Source organism: Atractosteus spatula, chromosome 2 (assembly GCF_055471065.1).
Source record: "Atractosteus spatula isolate fAtrSpa1 chromosome 2, fAtrSpa1.hap1, whole genome shotgun sequence".
Taxonomy (NCBI): Eukaryota; Metazoa; Chordata; class Actinopteri; order Semionotiformes; family Lepisosteidae; genus Atractosteus; species Atractosteus spatula.
This window is the reverse complement of record NC_142707.1, coordinates 3,748,860-3,768,026: the sequence shown is the minus strand read 5'-3', so window position 1 is coordinate 3,768,026 and position 19,167 is coordinate 3,748,860. Positions and strand designations below refer to the sequence as shown.

Below are 19,167 nucleotides of genomic sequence, written 5' to 3'. Positions count from 1 at the left end.
GTAGCTGCTACCTATTCCAAAGGTGTCATTTTGTTGTTTCTTGAAGGGAAATTGGGGCATCGGTTCAATTAAGCAGCCGAGTGGCTTGTTCCTACAAACCACCGGTAAAGACGTGCATGGATGTGCATTTAAAACCAAGTACAGGAGACACGTCTCTACCTAAAGACTGATGAACATTAATATTAGTCAACTGGTGGACCGGCACAGTAAGTTTACAAAACTCTCAGTTCATCTGTATCCATTCAAGTCTAATTAAAGATTATAGCCCTTTGGACTGTGGCATAGAAGGCCAACACACACTAAAAACCACTGATTGATTTATGATGTTCATTATGAGCATTATTTATTCAATCTGCAGACCACACATGGGTTTAAAAAAAAGGGAGTGAGCTTGTATCAAAGGTGCAGGGGAGGGAATAGATACCTTATGCACAATACGGAAAAGTCCTTGAACAACAAAGACTCTCCTACAAAAAGATTTTTATTTTAATCATAATTTTACAAACATTAAACTACAACTTTCCAGGTGCCAGACTCCCTCTAGTGCTGCAAACTGTCCGGATACAGCAGAATGAATCTACAGGGCTTGGTCACCTTCAGGTTTCTTTTTTTTTAAACCATTTTATAGAGATTTGATTTTTTTTTTCCATACATCTTTATAATCCTTTGACACAATGGTCTGTCCCTGACAGAGGAAAAAAATAGGTTTCCTACTTGAGTACAAGAGGGATAACACAATTGTAACAAAATGCCATGAGATTCACTGGGTTAAACATTAAAAACATGAAAAAAGACGCGCATCAGGCTCTCAACATGATCTGAGCTTGTGGATACCGAGCTACAGGCAGGTTTACACCGTGTTCACTCTGTTAGCAACGAGCGTAACAGCTGTGAGCAAGGCTGCTGGCGTCACACCTCCATCGACAGGAGGCTGCTGGCGTCACACCTCCATCGACAGGAGGCTGCTGGCGTCACACCTCCATCGACAGGAGGCTGCTGGCGTCACACCCTCTCAAATCCAAAGAGGACTGGGCTGCTGCCGTTTAGTGCTTGCTGCTTAAATTGCATTAAATAGGCTACAAAACTGCCTGCAAACACTAGACAACACAGATTCTAAAAAACTCGGCACCCATTCCCACTGATGTCCAGCACCACCAGCAACAAACACCCAGTAAACAAGTGACTCCAAGACACAGCGACGGCCTACAACTCGCACTGGCTGCATCACCTTATTTGAACATGATTATGTTAACTCCTGTAAAACTGTACTTCTACTACAGACCCAAAACTGGTGTGAAACTAAGATCGCCAGCAAAGTTTTTAAAAGATTCTCTTCTAAATGAAACAGGAATTAACAGGTAAAACCAACCACATGGTTAAATCCTGTTCGCCGTCATTAACCGGAACTGAAAAACACAGAAATAAAAAAGACACCCTAACCAAACCATGGACTGATGATTAGGAAAGGCAGCCTTGCAAGCCGAAAAACTTAAAAACACCCTTTTAGGTGACAGCTGTAGGCTAAAGATGTAAAAGAGGATAAATTAGAAAAAAAAGTCAAAATGCAGAACTCAGAAAGGAAACGGCGCTGCTGCGCCTGGAGTCTGTCCGGGAACCTGCGCAGTGCAGCTCTCTCTGAGACACTCCGCAGAGAGGGGCTCCCCCGTGAACAGACACACCTTTCTGAACTGAAATAAAAAGTGAGTGACCCCCCCCCCCGCCCCCCCAGACTGGACTGTGGTCGGTCCCGCAGGCAGCCCGAGCGGAGGGCCAGCAGGCGCAGCTGGAGGAACGTGCCCGCGGGGTCACTGCCTTCCTCCGAACCGCCTCTGGTGCAGCCCTACTCGTTGGGGGCAGGGTTGGCGTCGGGGTACTGGGACAGGTCGAAGGTGAGCACTTTGCTGATGACGCAGTCTCCTTGCTGCAGGAGGGAGAGAGGAAACAAAGGGAAGGAGATGAATTGATGCGTAGCACACAGTCACAGCAAAGCACAATGGCACCCTCCTTTCAGACTATGTTATTCACCAACACGTGCAGCTTAAAATGGATTTTCAGACAATGTGCTCCTATCAGTAGCTTTTCAATCTCCTGCTGGCCTGAGCACAGGGACTCCACTCCCTCTCCCTTGCTTCGTGCTGTGTGTTGAGGGGGATGCTGACCTCAGGGTATACGCCGATGAGCGAGTCGGCCTTGGTGTAGAACTCCTCCTTCAGGGAGATGACAATGGCCTGGAAGTTCACCACCGATTGGTCCTTAATGTAGTTCGCCACCTGCAGGACACCACCGACATTACAACAAAGCACCACACTGCCACTGACACACAACAACACACTTCGACAGACCCACTCCACAGATTGCCATTCAAGCCCAAATTCCCTGGAGACGCGGTGACATGCACAGTCTACTCGATGGCACCCCACCTTCCCGATGTTGGTGTTGTCCAGAGCGGCGTCGATCTCATCCAGCACGAAGAAGGGAGCCGGCTTGTAGCTACGAGAGAAACAGGAAGACAGTCACCACAGAGCAGGGCTCCTCACTTGTCTACTCAGGGCCTATATCTCCTCCTTTCCCCATCGCCCAGCCCTTCTCAAATTCGAGGATGAAGCCGAAATAATAATAATAATCCTCACACTTATATAGTCCTTTCACAGTCCATTCAAAGCCAAGACAGATAACTACCCTCTTGGTCTCAGTGTGAGGGACAACTGCACATATGATAACTCGTCTGTCTCAGTGCAGTTGGTTTACAGCAGTGCATTAAACCGTCTCAATGTTGCGCATTAACCTGTCCGTTTCAGTGCAGTGTATTAAACCGTCTCAGTGCTGTGCCTTAAGCTGTCTCAGTGCATTGTACGGCAGTGTTTTGACCCTCCTTGTGTTGTGCATTAACCCATTGGTCTTAATACAGTTAGAGTCCATTAACGCCCCATCTGTGCACCCTTATTCCCAGTATCTCTCACCCTCCCCACCACCTCTCCTTCTGACTCTTCCTCAGTCTTCCTCCCTCCCTCCCTCCCTCACCTGTGTATGGCAAACAACAGTGCCAGGGCAGCTACAGTTTTCTCCCCGCCAGACAGGTTGTCCATGGGCCGGAACCTCTTCCCCGGAGCGACACAGTTATAGTTGATCCCGTCCAGATAAGGCTCTTCTGGGTTCTCTGGGCCCAGGAATGCCTGAGAGGACAAGAGAGATAAAGGATCAGAAACAGAAAGAGCCAGTGTATAGAATCATGTGGTGTGTGTAGAATTGTGTATACCTGTATGTACTCGATATGGGTATTAGTGTGTGTGTTTCTATTGCTATCAATGTGGAAATAAACTATAAAAAAACACCAGGGAACGTGGGGAGGACATCTACTATTACACCTGAAAGTGACAGGACTGCAACCATCAGTTCTTCTTTTGGAACCTCATTGCATGAGGGTGACAGAAGAGTAAATGAAAACAGAATGAGAAGCAGGTGTACAAGGGTGCACGTTTCTGTGTAGTGTGTGCCTGAGCAGGAATGCAAGTTTGTGCGAGCAACACTATGGGCAGGGTGTGCTAGTGTGCTCATGTCACTATGGAAGTGTGAGTCAATATGTGCCCGAGCAGGAATACAGGTGCGTGTCGCTGTGTACATGTCCCTGTGGGACTGAGTGTCAGCCAACGTGTGCCTGAGCTCCAGTGCGTGGCACTATGGCGATGTGGGTGTCACTTGGGGAGCGCGTGCCTGAGCGCTGCTGTTCCTGGACAGGGCCTTGTAGATCTCGTCGATGTTGGTGGCCACTGACTCGAAGCAGGCGTTGAAACGGTCGAAGCGCTCCTTCTTGATCTGCTCAAAAGCCTGCTTGGCCTTCTTCGCTCGCTTACGGGCTGCCTCAAACTCTGGGGAGGGGGAGAGAGAGAGAGAGGAGGATGTGTGAGAAGGGATCACGCACGTGCCCAAAACAGCCTCTGACCCAAACCACCCCCAACCCCATCAACTCTACTCTCGCCCCGATTGGGCTCGGTCCTCCCCCAGACTCCCCCACTCCCTCGCTGTCGCTCTTCCTCTCTGGTGCCCTTTCTCTGAGCCTCTTTCCCCTGTCCCTTTGTGCCAACACGCATCTCCGGGTCTCTCCCACTCCGCCCTCTCCCCCGCCTCACCGTCGCTGGTCTCCTGGAACTTGTCGCGGACACTCTCCAGCTTCTCCATGGCCTTCATGTTGGGGGCGCTGATGCGCTGCAGGATGCTCTGCTGCTCGTTCAGGCGCTGCTGCAGGTTGTTCATCTCTGCCTTGATCTCATCCTCCGACTGGGCGTCCTGGCAAAGAGACTGGGGGGTCAACGCCAAGCAGCCCGCGCTGGCCGACAGCCGGCGGGCTGAGCGGACAGAGATGGACGGGGACACGTGGACGGGGCGGCGCGTACCTTCAGGTCTTCGGCCAGAGCGCTGTAGTCGATCTCGATCAGAGCCTCCTTGGCCAGCAGGCTGCTGGACGTCTTCTGACTGCTGCTCACTGACTCCTCCGCCTGGGAGCCCCCCTGAGAGGGGGAGAGATGGGGATGGGGGGCAGACAGGAAGTGGAGGAAGATGGGGAAAGGGGGAAGATGGGAGAGTAGGAGAAAATGAGGAAACAGAAAGAGGGAAGGGTAGTTATTACACACAGTGCTGTTATGAATTTATATTTCCACAGCTGGTCATTGGGTAAAGCTGGGTAGCTGAACTGAGTGAAGAGTGTACAGCGGTGTACCTCCTCCTGGCTGATGTCCTCCATGGTGCCAGACTTAAGGGGCAGTCTGATGTCTTGCATCTTGCAGGCCTGCAGCAGGTTGTGTCTGTCGCTGCGCTTCTGCTCCAGCTTGGTCTCGATGGCCGTCACCTCCTTCTGCAGCTGGGTCATCTCCCTGAGGCACACAGCCTGGAAATATAACACTGCACCACACACCACCTACACAAACCCACAACACTCACTACATTATGCAGCAAGGACACTGCACAGTGCAAGCAAAGAGAGGAGATACTGTGTAACAGACGACAACACACAGTATAACAAGTACAGCATACCACAGTGATGCTACACATCAGTCTTGGATGAATAATAATTCATCCAAAAAATGTTATAAAAATAACATTTGATAATCAGCTATGACAATCTCTGTTGTTTCAAGAGCTGAAACCAATATAAAGAATAAATGATTATTATTATAGGCGAGTGCAGTATCTCAGTGGGTGAGTGCAGTGTGAGGGCCTGTGTGAGCCAGTGCAGTATCTCAGTGGGTGAGTGCAGTGTGAGGGCAGTATCTCAGTGGGTGAGTGCAGTGTGAGGGCCTGTGTGAGCCAGTGCAGTATCTCAGTGGGTGAGTGCAGTGTGAGGGCCTGTGTGAGCCAGTGCAGTATCTCAGTGGGTGAGTGCAGTGTGAGGGCCTGTGTGAGCCAGTACAGTATCTCAGTAGGTGAGTGCAGTGTGAGGGCAGTATCTCAGTGGGTGAGTGCAGTGTGAGGGCCTGTGTGAGCCAGTGCAGTATCTCAGTGGGTCAGTATAGTGAGGGCCTGTGTGAGCCAGTGCAGTATCTCAGTGGGTGAGGGCCTGTGTGAGCCAGTGCAGTCTCTCAGTGGGTGAGGGCCTGTGTGAGGGCAGTATCTCAGTGGGTGAGGGCCTGTGTGAGGGCCTGTGTGAGGGCCTGTGTGAGGGCCTGTGTGAGGGCCTGTGTGAGCCAGTGCAGTATCTGTGCAGTGCAGTGTGAGGGCCTGTGTGAGCCAGTGCAGTATCTCAGTGGGTGAGTGCAGTGTGAGGGCCTGTGTGAGCCAGTGCAGTATCTCAGTGGGTCAGTATAGTGAGGGCCTGTGTGAGCCAGTGCAGTATCTGTGCTGTGCAGTGCAGTGTGAGGGCCTGTGTGAGCCAGTGCAGGAGAAGGAGTTCCATACTTGTTGGCTCCCCCCAACTTCTTGCGGATCTCCTCCATCTCGTGGTTCTTGTCGTTGACCTCAGACTTCTTGGTCAGGTGCTGGTTCTTCAGGTCCTGCAGCTGGGCCATGGTCTCATCGATGATCTTCATGTGCCTCTGCTCCTCCTGCCGAGACACAGGGAGAGAAGCAGAGGAAAAGAGAAAGAGGGAGAGAACACGCATTACATTTCGTCGGTCCCCCTGGTAAACTGCAGAGCTCAAGTCTCAGCACGACGCAGAGCCGCAGTCTCTCGGTGTCCGGACGAACGCCGCAGCGCCTGAGGTGGTCGAGAAGGTCGGGCGCTCACTACCGTACCTTCTTGAGCCTCTCGATCTCGCTCTCGTCCTTGCGCACCGTCTGCTCCCACATCTGCACTTTCTCCTGGTCCTCCTTCAGCTGGTTCCGCTCGTAGTCCAGCTGGATGCCCAGCCGGGTCTTCTGGGTCTCAAACTCCAGCCTGGGGGACGAGGAGGATGGGGGCCGTTAACACATGAGCTAATGAACCCGGAGGAGAGAGCCGTGAATGGGGGGCAGGAAGAGTGAGAGGGGAAATGGAAGACAGGGGAGGTCAGGGGTCAGGGGGTATTAACTCCGTGTTAACCAGAGGAAGGAAGAAGGAGAGAGGCCAACAGGATTTTTTAACATGCAAACTAACATACACAAGAGCCATCTCTTTTACAGACAGGAAAACAGATCCCAGTTAAACTCCCATGCTCAGACAGGAGAGCCGACGCAGGCGGGCGCGTCGCGCGCGCGCAAGACTGACCGCTTCTTGGCGATCTCGTTCTGCCTCTTGACCTTCTCCTCCTCGAACTCGCGGATGTTCCTCACGCCGATCTCTTCGCAGAACTCCACGAACACCTCGTCCTCCACCTAGCGCACAACACACAGGGCGCGAGAGCACACACCAGAGTCAGCGCGGGGCCGTGCAGCGGGGCCTGCGGGCGGAGACGGGGCGGCGCACGCTCTGTACCAGGTTCATGCGGTCTCGCAGCTCCTTCATCTCCCTCTCCCGCGACTGGATAATCCTCTTGATGTCATTGATCCGGGGCCCGAAGTTCGCCAGCTCGCTCTCCAGCTTCGACTTCTCCTGCAGACGCGGGGAGGGACAGAGGGCGAGAGTGAGAAAGACGCACAAAGGAAAAGGACGAGCAGAAGCCGGAGAAGACAGGGGAGAGCAAGGAAAAGGGACGGTATTAGAAGAGGGAGAGAGAACGTCACGACAGCACAAGCAGAGAGCGGCAGAGACCTGCATGTTGAGAGAGAGGTGCCGGGTCTTGGTCTGCTCCAGGTCGCTCTGGGAATACTTCAGTCTCATCTGCAGCCCGTGGGCCTGGGACTGGACCTGCCGCAACTCCGCTTCCTTTCGCTTTGCTTTCATTTGCTCCTGCAATACAAGAGTCAGCCCCAATCAGTACAATAACGCATTAATACAGGCAATACCGAATTAGAGCTGGAGGCTACGGTCCCAGTACAGTAGAACAGTCCCGTTACAATAGGGGCTACAGTCCCAGTACAGTAGAACAGTCCTGTTACAGTAGAGGCTACAGTCCCAGTACAGTAGAACAGTCCTGTTACAATAGGAGCTACAGTCCCAGTACAGTAGAACAGTCCCGTTACAGTAGGGGCTACAGTCCCAGTACAGTAGAACGGCCCTGTTACAATAGGAGCTACAGTCCCAGTACAGTAGAACGGCCCTGTTACAATAGGGGCTACAGTCCCAGTACAGTAGAACAGCCCTGTTACAATAGGGGCTACAGTCCCAGTACAGTAGAGCAGTCCCGTTACAGTAGGGGCTACAGTCCCAGTACGGTAGAACAGTCCCGTTACAGTCCCAGTACAACAGAACAGTCCCGTTACAATAGGGGCTACAGTCCCAGTACAGTAGAACAGTCCTGTTACAATAGGGGCTACAGTCCCAGTACAGTAGAGCAGTCCTGTTACAATAGGAGCTACAGTCCCAGTACAGTAGAACAGTCCTGTTACAATAGGGGCTACAGTCCCAGTACAGTAGAACAGTCCTGTTACAGTCCCAGTACAGTACACTAATAAGCACTATGCAGATTTGATCCTCTTCTGTTTTTCAGTGTTACGTTCATCTCTCCCGTCTGTGTCTGCTTGTTCCTACCACGCTCCGAGTGTTTCACCTTGAGCTCCTCTGTGAGTTTCTCCTTCTTGTCCTTGAGCTTGTCAACGGCCTTCTCGTCCCAGCGACGGGCCTTCGCCTTCAGATCGCTGGCGCCACCCGAGATCACACCAGACTTCTGGAACAGGGTCCCGTCCAGAGCCACCGTCTGAGAGAGAGCGAGAAACAGCTGGGGTCAGCAAGGCACTGCACGCTGCTGGACACTGCCACAGCACTGACAGAGACAGAGAGGAGGTTTAAACACTGCTCTATACAAACACAGCACTCTGTCTCCATCCAACACTGTGCTAGTGTCAGTGCGTGCGCCTGTTTCAGTGTCCTTCACGGACAGGGGGAAGGAGCTTGAATCTATCTTGAATAGAGTAGACTACTTGGAGAACCAATTCAGGAATTCAAAATCTGCAAAGGCTTCGACAAAGTCAACCCCGCAGCCTTCAGAATGAAAAGTGAAACATGCACCAGAAGTCACAAGGGAAAGTGTATTTAAACCGAGACCAGGAGATACTTCTATACCCAGAGGTCTGCTGGTGTGTGGAACAAGCAACCCAGACATGTTGCTGAAGCCAATACCTGTTTTGTTTAAAGAAACAATTGGCAGTATATCAGTGTGCGTTGTGATCAGTGGGGCAGGATCGCAGTTTGTGCAGTTGTGTATCGGTGCGTGTTGTGCGTCAGCCTCTGTCCCCAACACCGGGGCTGTGTTCTGCATCACCTTGTGCCGGTGTGGGCCCCCGAAGGCGATGCGGCGGGCGTCTTCCACGTTGTCGCAGACCAGCGCGTTGCCGCAGGCGTACTGCAGCGCCTTCTTGATGTGCGGCGGCTCGTAGCGGATGACATCGATCACCAGCTTCGCCCCGCGCAGCTCACGCAGCTTCTCGTCCGTGGGCTTGACCTGGGGCGCGGAGTGAAAGGCGAATGAGAGCGTGAGAAACGGGGGGGGAGGGGAATTAAGTGTTAACTTTCACCAGCGTGAAATGACTGTGCAAACAACACATTACACACTAGGGCTCCTGAGCAGCCAAAGCACCAGGCTGAGCTCCATGATCACAGGTCACAGGATCGTGTCACCAGCTGGCTGTGGCCAGGACTCTCCAGACACTGGCAGCCAGTCACAGGGTGGGGGTGTGGGGGGGGGGGGGGGGGAGATCAGTCAGGCAGGGCTCTCTCAGCAACACAGCAACCCCCTGGGGGTCTCCAGTGTGCTTGTGGGCTTCTGTGGGAGAGGGACACGCCTCTCCAATCAGAGCAGAGAGAGGCTGGAAGGAGAGCGTGTCAGAGGGGTCTGCCCACACCCCCTCCCCTGTGCGAGGTCACGGGGGTCACAGCCGAGAGCCAACGTGAAAAAAACACGTAACTGACGGATCGAATTCAGGTGGGTATGGCAAAAATAACTGGGGACTCTAACTTGCAAAGAAATACCAGACACACAGACAGCACAGCGTCACGGGTACCTCCAGGTAATCCAGGGGCAGGAAGGTCTCGGGCTCTCCTCGCTGCTCCTTGATGTACTGGATGCAGTCGCGGCCCGTCTTCTCCGAGTCCACGATGATGGCGTCCATGTTCTTCCCCAGGACCTTGGTGACGGCGATCTGGTACTTCTTCTGGGTCGGCTGGCAGAGGTCAATCAGCCGGCCGTACTGAGAGACAGGGATCGGGAGACGCACTTAAACCACGCAACGCTACCCGGCTCGTTCTGTTCGCGCTTGAAACATCGGCAGAACTATGAGGTGCAGAGGACAGTCAGAACTCGTGACGTGGCGTTTTTAGTTTCTTAAAAAAAGCAGCATCACTGCTGTGAAAACTAATTCAACGACTGGATTTAGAGGATACTGGAGATCACTTGCATGTACAATAGTTTGTGAAAGGATAAAAAAAAAAATGTTCTTCAGTGCGCTGCAAGTTTAACCTGATGGTGCTGTCACCCTGCTGCAATCCTGTACAGACACAGGCATCTGTGAGCTCTGCAAAGAGGTTAAACACCTTTAACGGATTGACCAAACTATCTCAAAACGGGGCAGAATGCTTACTATGAGGACAACTGCACATAAAGGGAATTCTGGCAGTATGGGAGGACAATGCTATAGAGGGAAAATGTTCCATCTTACAGTTAAAAAATGTATTTCCTTAAGACCATTCCTGTGGTTAAGATACAATGCTGGGGTCATAAGAAAGATAAAAGCAGATAGGAACTCAACACATCATAAATGTGCAGTGTTTTAAAATTCACAAACCATTTTAGGAGGCTGAAAACTTATCTTGCCTGGACACAAGCAGGAGCAATGTCTATAGTCATAAGAATTCTGTTGGATTCTTAAAGTCATAAGTAGCGATCTACTTTTGTCTACTTGTGTCACAACCATAGCACTATATTTTACACCACTATTAATATTGTCTACAGATGTATCGCAAAATACATGAATTCTCATTTGAAAAAAAAAATCCACAGGGATTGATCTCGCTAAAAACCCCTCCTCCCACTCAGTCCCCCCACCCCCATCAGGCAGGCTCCTCCCCCTCTCTCTCTAATCATGCAGGCTCCTCCCCCCTCCACAGGGAGGCACCCCCCCCCTCAACAAGCAGGCAACCCCCCCCCCATCAGGCAGGCTCCCCCCCCCCTCAACAAGCAGGCTCCTCCCCCCACCACAGGGAGGCTCCTCCCCTCTCTCTCAACAAGCAGGCAACCCCCCCCATCTCATTAGGCAGGCTCCTCCCCCTCTCTCTCAACAAGCAGGCAATCACCCCCCCATCTCATTAGGCAGGCTCCTCCCCCTCTCTCTCAACAAGCAGGCAATCCCGCCCCCTCTCATCAGACAGGCTCCTCCTCCTCCCCTGGAGAAATCTGGCCCCCCCAGTGCAGACAGCCTCTCTGTTCTCACCACAGAGCCGGGGTAGAGCCTCTTGATGCTCTCCATGATCTCCGCCTTGCGCTGCTGCCGGCTGTTCTCCTGCCGGTCGATCCTGGCGTCGCCTAGCTGCTCCATCACCTGGTTCAGCTCGGTGTTGATCTCGTCGATGCGGCGCTTGGCCTGCTCCACCTCCTCCGTCAGCTCCTCCTCCAGCCGCTTCTGCTCATCCAGGGACTGCCTGCAGGCAGAGGGAAGCAGGGGTTCGACATGGCGGAAGCCCCGCACGTCCAGGAAAGCTGAACTCCGGCAAGAAAGACCGCCTGACATGGAGCCTGGAGGCTAACAATACAAACTCCGGACTTGTAGGACGGACAACAGCTACCATCCAGTCCATCCCACAGCAGAGCTTAAACCCCATTCGTTCTTTAGATGGAAAATTCACTAAAAACTTGGAATGGTGCACTAACGCGACACCGAGACTCCTACAGTGTGACAGCTGTATGAGTGTGGGGACAGTAGATCAGGCTTTCCACTAGGCGGTGCTACATACAACCTGACATTAGGAAACTACTTGTTACCGTTGATGCAACAGTACAGCTTAACACGGAGGAACAGAGCAGCTCTTGCAGTGAGAAGTGGGTACGAATATTAAATATTAATTAGCTTGTGGACCAATTACTACAGGAGACAGACTCCTCATTGTGCCCTTTTGCATGATTGCCTGCATCCAAGCACAGTTTATTAGGGTTCACCGGCAATGGACACCTAACACTGACCAGTGTCAGAAACATGGAATTGTATCAAAAGAAAGGACCCACCAGACTAGGGCAAGAGACAAGTAGTGTTTGTAATGAATTTTTCAATATTTCTTATGACATTAATCAAAATAGTTTTAATTTCCCCCCCCCCCCATCGGCACACGCCGTGTGTGGGCGGAAGGATTCTGCAGCCCGGTGGGGCAGACAGTGCCCCCGTGTGGCAGGGCTGCGACATGACCGTACCGACTGGTGGTGATGTAGTCCTCCAGCTTCTCAATGCGCTTCTGGTTCTCCTCAATCTCCCGGATCTTCTGTTTGATCTTGGCCTGAAACAGAAAAAGAAAGCTTGCTCTCCTTCCATTGATCGCCGCCCCTCAGTCCCTCCCACCCCCTCCAACTCCCTCCCGCCCCTCAGTCCCTCCCACCCTCTCCAACTCCCTCCCGCCCCCTCCAACTCCCCCCGCCCCTCAGTCCCTCCCACCCTCTCCAACTCCCTCCCGCCCCCTCAGTCCCTCCCGCCCTCTCCAACTCCCTCCCGCCCCCTCAGTCCCTCCCACCCCCTCCAACTCCCTCCCGCCCCTCAGTCCCTCCCACCCTCTCCAACTCCCTCCCGCCCCCTCCAACTCGCTCCCGCCCCTCAGTCCCTCCCGCCCTCTCCAACTCCCTCCCGCCCCCTCCAACTCGCTCCCGCCCCTCAGTCCCTCCCGCCCTCTCCAACTCCCTCCCGCCCCCTCCAACTCGCTCCCGCCCCTCAGTCCCTCCCGCCCTCTCCAACTCCCTCCCGCCCCCTCCAACTCGCTCCCGCCCCTCAGTCCCTCCCGCCCTCTCCAACTCCCTCCCGCCCCCTCAGTCCCTCCCGCCCTCTCCAACTCCCTCCCGCCCCCTCCAACTCCCCCCGCCCCTCAGTCCCTCCCACCCTCTCCAACTCCCCCCGCCCCTCAGTCCCTCCCGCCCTCTCCAACTCCTTCCCGCCCCTCAGTCCCTCCCGCCCTCTCCAACTCCTTCCCGCCCCTCAGTCCCTCCCGCCCTCTCCAACTCGCTCCCGCCCCTCAGTCCCTCCCACCCTCTCCAACTCCCTCCTGCCCCTCAGTCCCTCCCGCCCCCTCCAACTCCCTCCCGCCCCTCAGTCCCTCCCGCCCCCTCCAACTCCCTCCAGCCCCCTCCAACTCCCCTCGCCCCTCAGTCCCTCCCGCCCCCTCCAACTCCCCCCCAATCCCCCAATGCCTCTCTCTCACCTCAGTCTCCACTTTCTTTCGCTCCTCCAAGTCCAGCCGGTCCTGGTCGGCCTTCTGGTCTCGGTTGAATTTCTCCAGCTCCTGCGCCAGTGTGGCAGCCCGCTTACTGGCCTCCTCCTTCAGACGGTGGTACTGTTTCACCTGCGAGGGAGTGAGGGAGATGGAGAAAGACGCTGAACAATAGCTACCCTGCTACATGCAAACACTGCACAGCTGCTTAGTCCCCCATTAACATCTGACTCATCTTCTGACTGCAGTCTTGTGCCTGATCTCTTCTTACATCTTACATCCTCTTTATCCCTCCGCCTTGCCTCAAAGATGACGTTGGCACTGGCTGTAGGTTAGCATAGTACCTGTCTCTTCCCCAGGGTGAGCTCCTGTCTCTCTCTCTCAGTAGCTGTCTGTTGTCTGGGATGAGCTCCTGTCTCTCTCACCCTCTCTCCCCCAATACCTGATTCTCCTCCAGAGTGAGGTCCTGGCCCTGGCTCTGGGCCTCCTCCTCCATCCTCTCCTCGAACTCCTGCTTCGCCAACTCCACGGCAGCCATCTCGCGGTCCAGCTCCTCCATGTCGGCCTTGCGCTTCTTGTACTGCTTCTGGGCGTTCTGCAGAGACTTGCGCGCAGCCTCCAGCTTCTTGATCTTGTGGGCCGTGTTCTCCTTGGCCTTGATGTACTGCGGCCTCTTCTGGTTCAGCTCCGCATCCTTCTCCCTGGGAGAAAGGAGATCGGAAAGTGGTGTCGGGGCACGAGCAGGAGCCAAGGAAACCGTTACTGCTCTGCTGCAGGGAAACCCAATCCTAATGCCAGAGACCCCCGATGAAGCAGGTTTTCTATGTCACCAATTCCTGGATATGGAATGATTCCATTGTGACCAATTGACCGATATGTTACATGACGAAGTTTAGGATCTTTTGGACTATAATCTAAGTACTATTACTATGACTAAGGAGTACTTGGTTCTCCTACATTATTTGCCTTAGTGGAACAGACTGCTTGCTTTGGTCATCTGTTTGAACACCCTTCAGGTGACTGATGACCGTCAGCAACAGGTGACCTGTAAGAGTATCTGGACTGGGGCTCTCCGGGACCTGGAAAAAACAGGCTTTACAGGCTGTGCATCTCTCTCACTTGATCTCCTTCTCCACGGTCTGCTGCTCCCTCATCATCCTGCCCAGCTCCTTCTTCTTCTCCTTCAGCTCGTCCTCCACTTTGTCCATCCTCTTGCGGTCCTTGTCGATCTCGCGGTTGCGCTGCGCCAGCTCGCGGTTCAGCTTGTCGATCTCCGCCTCGTTGTGGTACAGCTTGAACAGCTGCAGCTGCACGTGGGCCCGCACAACCTCGTCCTTCAGCCGCTGGTACCGCTCCGCCTGGGGGCAGGGGGCAGGGACAGAAAGAGTGAAGAGCAGGAGGAACAGACAGGAGAGAAGATGATGAGCAAGAGAAAGAGAGAAGGACAGAGACAGAGGGGGGTCAGGCAGAGGGATAGGTAGAGGCAGTGAGAGAGAAAGAGAGAGAAGAGAAGAAGGAAAAGACATGGGAGACAGATGAACAGAGTGAGAAGAAGAGAGACAGGAGGATCAGGCAGAGGGATATGTAGAGGTAGTGAGAGAGAGAGAGGGAGAGAGTGTGAAGAGAAGAAGAAACAGACAGGAGAGACAGACAAACACAGAGAAAGAGAGAAGGACAGAGATGGAGTGGGATCAGACAGAGAGATGGGTAGAGGGAGCGATATAAACAGAGTGTGGACAGAAAGGGGGACAGAAATGAGAGACATTAACAGAGATAGAGAGAAAAGGAAGGAGAGAGGATGGATAATTAATAAAGCTGTACATTAGAAGACTGTATAGTATATATAGTATAGTGCCACAAAGCAGAGCTCAAAAACAGTAAGATTAGTCTGTACATTATTTCTTTTTCTTATATTGCATGTATATATTCCCTAAGAATTACTTTCCTTCATGATGTACTTTTACTGTGTTAAGGAGAATAATACATGTCCCACAATACTTCTGTGAGAGTTTAGCCTGCATTTCCGAGTCCCAGAGCTGAACCCCCTCTTGTATAGGGATCCGTATGGGATCCCCGGAGTATAACGCAGTGCCCGGCACTCCAACCTCCTCCTTCTCCTGCTTGGCCTCCTTGCGCTCGGCGGCGATGTTCTTCTTGCGGTGGTAGTTGAACTGCGTGTCCTCCTCGGCCTTCACCATCTCCTTCTTCCTCTTGTCGTACTCCTGCGCCAGCTCGCCCGAGCGCGAGATCTCCTCGAACAGGGCCGTGCGCTCCTTCGGGTTCTTCATGGCGATGGACTCCACCGCGCCCTGTGCAAGGAAGGAGGGGGGGGGGTTCACGCCTGGTCCCTTGAACACCGCTCAGAATCCGATATTCACAATCCCCGGACTGCGACTGAAGCAACAGTGGTGCCTTCTTTTTTTACAACAAGAAGAAACCGAGAACCAACAGCTGATGCTTTCAACACGAGTGCAACTCCACCCAGCAATCGACATATGGCACCCTCCCGCACCATGACCAGAAAAGGAGCAAGGTGGGGTGTCCTTGGGTCCCCTGAATGACCTGCCTGGTACCCAACAACTGCATCAGGCCCCCCAGGCTCTGGTCTTGGGGGGCAGTCGATCTGGAGCACTAGATTCGGAGGCCGGCAGGACAGGCAACGCCGTCAAGGGTACCTGGAAGACGAGGAAGTTCCTGGCCTTGATGAGAATGCCCAGCTTCTCCAGCTCCTCGCTGTACTCCGACAGGCCCACCACCTTGCTGTTGATGCGGTACTCTGAGGAGGAGCCTGCGGAGCGGGGAGGGGGAGGGGGAGGGGGAGAGGCACAGGGGTGGTGAGGAGGAGCCGCGTGCAGCCCGAAGCCCCTCCTCGCTTCCGAAACCGCCCTGCCCGCGCTCAGGCCAGCAGCTGGAAGAGCGCTGCTTTTCCCCGAACACGCCCGTACCAATCAGCAGAGGAGCGCACCGTGAAATCCTGTGAACACTACTATCGCACACACAGAGGCCACTCCACTGTGTGGCTCATTTAGGTCATCCAGGTGCGCCACAGCGCCGAGTCTGAATACTCAGGCAACTTTCCCAATTTTCGTTTAGATTATCTACCGACTTCTATTTGCTTCTTGCTGCGAATGTGCGTGTGACAGATCACCAGCTACTTCAAGGCGCCATGACTGCAAGCTATAACGCAGTGCGGGCACTCTCAGGCAGAGCACCGGGCACCGTGCCGATGATGACCCTGCTGTAGCTCCTCTCCCCCCGCGCCCCCAGATGCGACAGCGTGACGCAACGGTGGCGCCTCCTTTTAAAGACAAGACCGTACCGATGATGACTCTGGTGAAGCTCCTCTCCTCGCCGCTGTCCTCGCAGTACACCATGCTGACGTAGGCGCGGTTGGCGGCCGGCTTGCCCACGGGCGCGCCGTGGATCAGGTCCTTCAGCGTCTTCACGCGCAGGTTGCTGGTCTTCTCCGCCAGCACGAAGCTGATGGCGTCCATCAGGTTCGACTTCCCTGCAGGGGGGGGCACACGGGAAGGAAGCGCAGGGGTCAGGGGTCAACACGCCACTCTGCCTGTCCCATTGTAAAGACTGGGCACTTCACCCTGGCTCAATCCAGAGCAGGAAACTACAACCGCCAGCCTTATCGGGGCCACTGAATTACTGCACATCGGGCTGGACAGTGCAACTGCACACAGACAGAGAGGAGCAGAAGGAAGCCTGCACACCCATCGTATCAACTTCCACTCTGTGATGAGCAACTCAATGGCACATTTTCCTGAGAGCTGGGATTAGGAACAAGTTGACGTTAAACAGAGAAGCAACTTAACACTCGGGTGCCAAGTGAGCTTATAAAGGGCATCTATTTCGGGCAGATAATAGGAAACATTCCTTGACACAAAGGGCTGTGGGAGTAGGGAACAAGCTGCCCAGCCATGTTGTTAAAGCTGATACTCTGGCTTCTTTCACGGAACAGCTGGAAGAGATCAATTGGCAATGAACTACCAAGCAGCCACAGCTGGTCCAAATGGCCTCCTCCTATTGGTCACCGTTCCCATGTTCCACTGCAGTCTAATGCAGCCGTAGCCCCAGTTAGTGAACCTCAAGCCTCACGGATCTCAGATGTGGAGAAGCTTAGAGCATTTGAGTCCTCCCCCCCCCCCCCAATGGGATTGATATAAATCAGTCTGTATAAACCTATGCACATTTTGCACATATTTTATTGTTTTTACAGTGACTATGATTAGCATTTTTTGCACACACCTATATATTTATTTATTTTATATTATATTTATTTTGTATAACTTTGTCTATCCTGATGTCTGTTTTTGCTTGTCTTGGGCTGGACTGCTGTAACACATCAATTTCCCTACGGGATCAATAAAGTCTTATCTATCTATCCCCTCAAACAGACTGGGCACGCAATGCACCTTCTGGAAAAAGTCTCCGACAGACAGCTTTACAGATAGCCAACACGGCCTCGAATCTCCGGCTATAGCTGCCGGAGCAGAGCTACCAGTGTGGAGAGCCCACCGGGTGGGGGAAGGGCCGGGAAAGCAGGTGGAAGAGAGCCCACTGCTCTCAGTTGGCCATACCAGGTCGCTGTCATCCTGGGTGCAGCTGCTGTCTGCCATATCCAGCACCCCACTGGGAGCCTCTATCTGTATCGTCCCCGCAGTCTCTCCTCTTTTCTCTCGTGGGGACTCTCGATGAGCCCGCCTGCTCGGGCACGGGCTCGGTCCTGCCTACCGTGAGCGCAATGGTGGCGACTTTGCCTCACAGGCTGGTGAAAGCGATTTATATGCGACAGCTTGTTAACCGTGTGGTTCACACTGCACAGCGAAAGGGATATCGAATCATACAGGCAGGGGACTGCACGCCCGTCTCTGCGAGTACGTCTGCCTTCTAGTCGCTAGAATCTCGTGTATTGAATGCACTTGCTAGGTAATCCTTAATTTTCCCAACGTGAAACACTGCACCTCCACCGGGTGAATTACAGCTGAACAAAGAGGCAGAAAAAGCAAACACGCCTTGTGCATCTTTCTTTGTCGAAAGAGACACACCGACAACACTCAGGTGATTAGAGGTACATACTTTATGCAAGAACCACGGCTCCCATTTTCAATAATTCCAGTAACTGTGAAAATGAGACGGCGTTCACTCAAAAACACTGAACGAGCCTGTTAAAACGGGTTCTTGCACCCCTACAGAGAAGCTGCATTTTTAAAAGGGAGTTACGTCGTTGCGTTATGAAGAGTGCCGAGGACTGCGTCCTGCCGAGACGGACGGACACACACACACACGTGTGCGCTCACACAGCCAGATGACGCGGGGGTACAGGACGGGCAGGTCTGCAGAGCGAGAGGATCTACCGGACAAGCCCGGTTACTCGGCGGCTCACCCCCGGCCCGGCAAGAGCGCAGATAGCGCCTCTCCTGCCGCCGACGAGCGGCGACTCAGCCCCCGCAGCCCGAACGAAGCCCCGCACTGACAGCCCCTCTGGAAATCCCTGCGCGTCCCAGGGTCGGCTTGTGCCAGACATACCGCTCGCAGCACGCACAAATAGGCGATTCACACTCGGGCGTCTGCAGAACTGCCCGGCTTCAGAAATGAAACCGGACTTCATATGCAATACAACCAGAAACCGTGCAGGAATTCGTCCCTTCATAAACCCGCCATGCAGAAACGGAGGCCTACTCCACCCCCGGCCTCGAGTAGCGGCTGGGTCCGCTCTCCGGCCGCCCCGAGACGGCCAAGCCCCGCCTGAACGCCGCCGACTGTGCGCCCTTACCCGATCCATTGGGGCCGATGATGGCTGTGAACTTGTGGAAGGGCCCGATGATCTGGCGTCCTTTGTAAGACTTGAAGTTTTCGATCTCTATCAGTTTTAAATACCCCATTTTTAAAAACGTTTGTGCAAACGAATTTCAACGTCCGTATTCCTGGTTCAAATGTTTATCTGTAAAATGTACTCTCACATACAGCGTTAACCGCCCCCCAGCTTCTCTCCTGCGCAACCAATAGCTTTATTTCTTGGGAGATACGATATCTCCTTCTTTAGATTTTATATATCTATCACTAAAATGTTTTTTTTTCATTAAATTATATTTCAAAAACCTAAATGAAAACAATACTGCCGGAGCGCGCGCGCAACCGGAGTAAAAACAAACAGCAGCGCCACCCCTGGTCTCGCGAGCTCACGCGGGCAAGCACGCATACGTCCAAACCGCACGCAAGACGTGCGACGCCAAGGCCGGCCATCTTCCTTT

At 53.5% G+C, this 19,167-nt stretch overlaps 1 protein-coding gene across 1 annotated transcript; it reads right to left on the bottom strand.

Moving 5' to 3' along the window:
• Positions 1-463: 463 nt before the first annotated feature.
• LOC148839024 (structural maintenance of chromosomes protein 1A) lies at positions 464-19,091 on the bottom strand. The gene is made up of 25 exons (XM_088934365.1): positions 18,690-19,091; positions 16,224-16,412; positions 15,580-15,692; positions 15,010-15,213; positions 14,024-14,262; positions 13,347-13,605; positions 12,896-13,036; positions 11,904-11,986; positions 10,933-11,140; positions 9,508-9,693; positions 8,769-8,948; positions 8,058-8,204; positions 7,160-7,297; positions 6,884-7,000; positions 6,677-6,783; positions 6,226-6,367; positions 5,890-6,035; positions 4,715-4,868; positions 4,392-4,505; positions 4,128-4,284; positions 3,712-3,866; positions 3,022-3,173; positions 2,421-2,490; positions 2,160-2,270; positions 464-1,921 (listed from the first exon to the last, which is right to left on the bottom strand). Exons 1-25 carry the CDS (start codon positions 18,796-18,798, stop codon positions 1,841-1,843), a joined length of 3,702 nt encoding a protein of 1,233 aa, XP_088790491.1. The 5' UTR covers positions 18,799-19,091; the 3' UTR covers positions 464-1,840.
• Between the last annotated feature and the right edge of the window lie 76 nt (positions 19,092-19,167).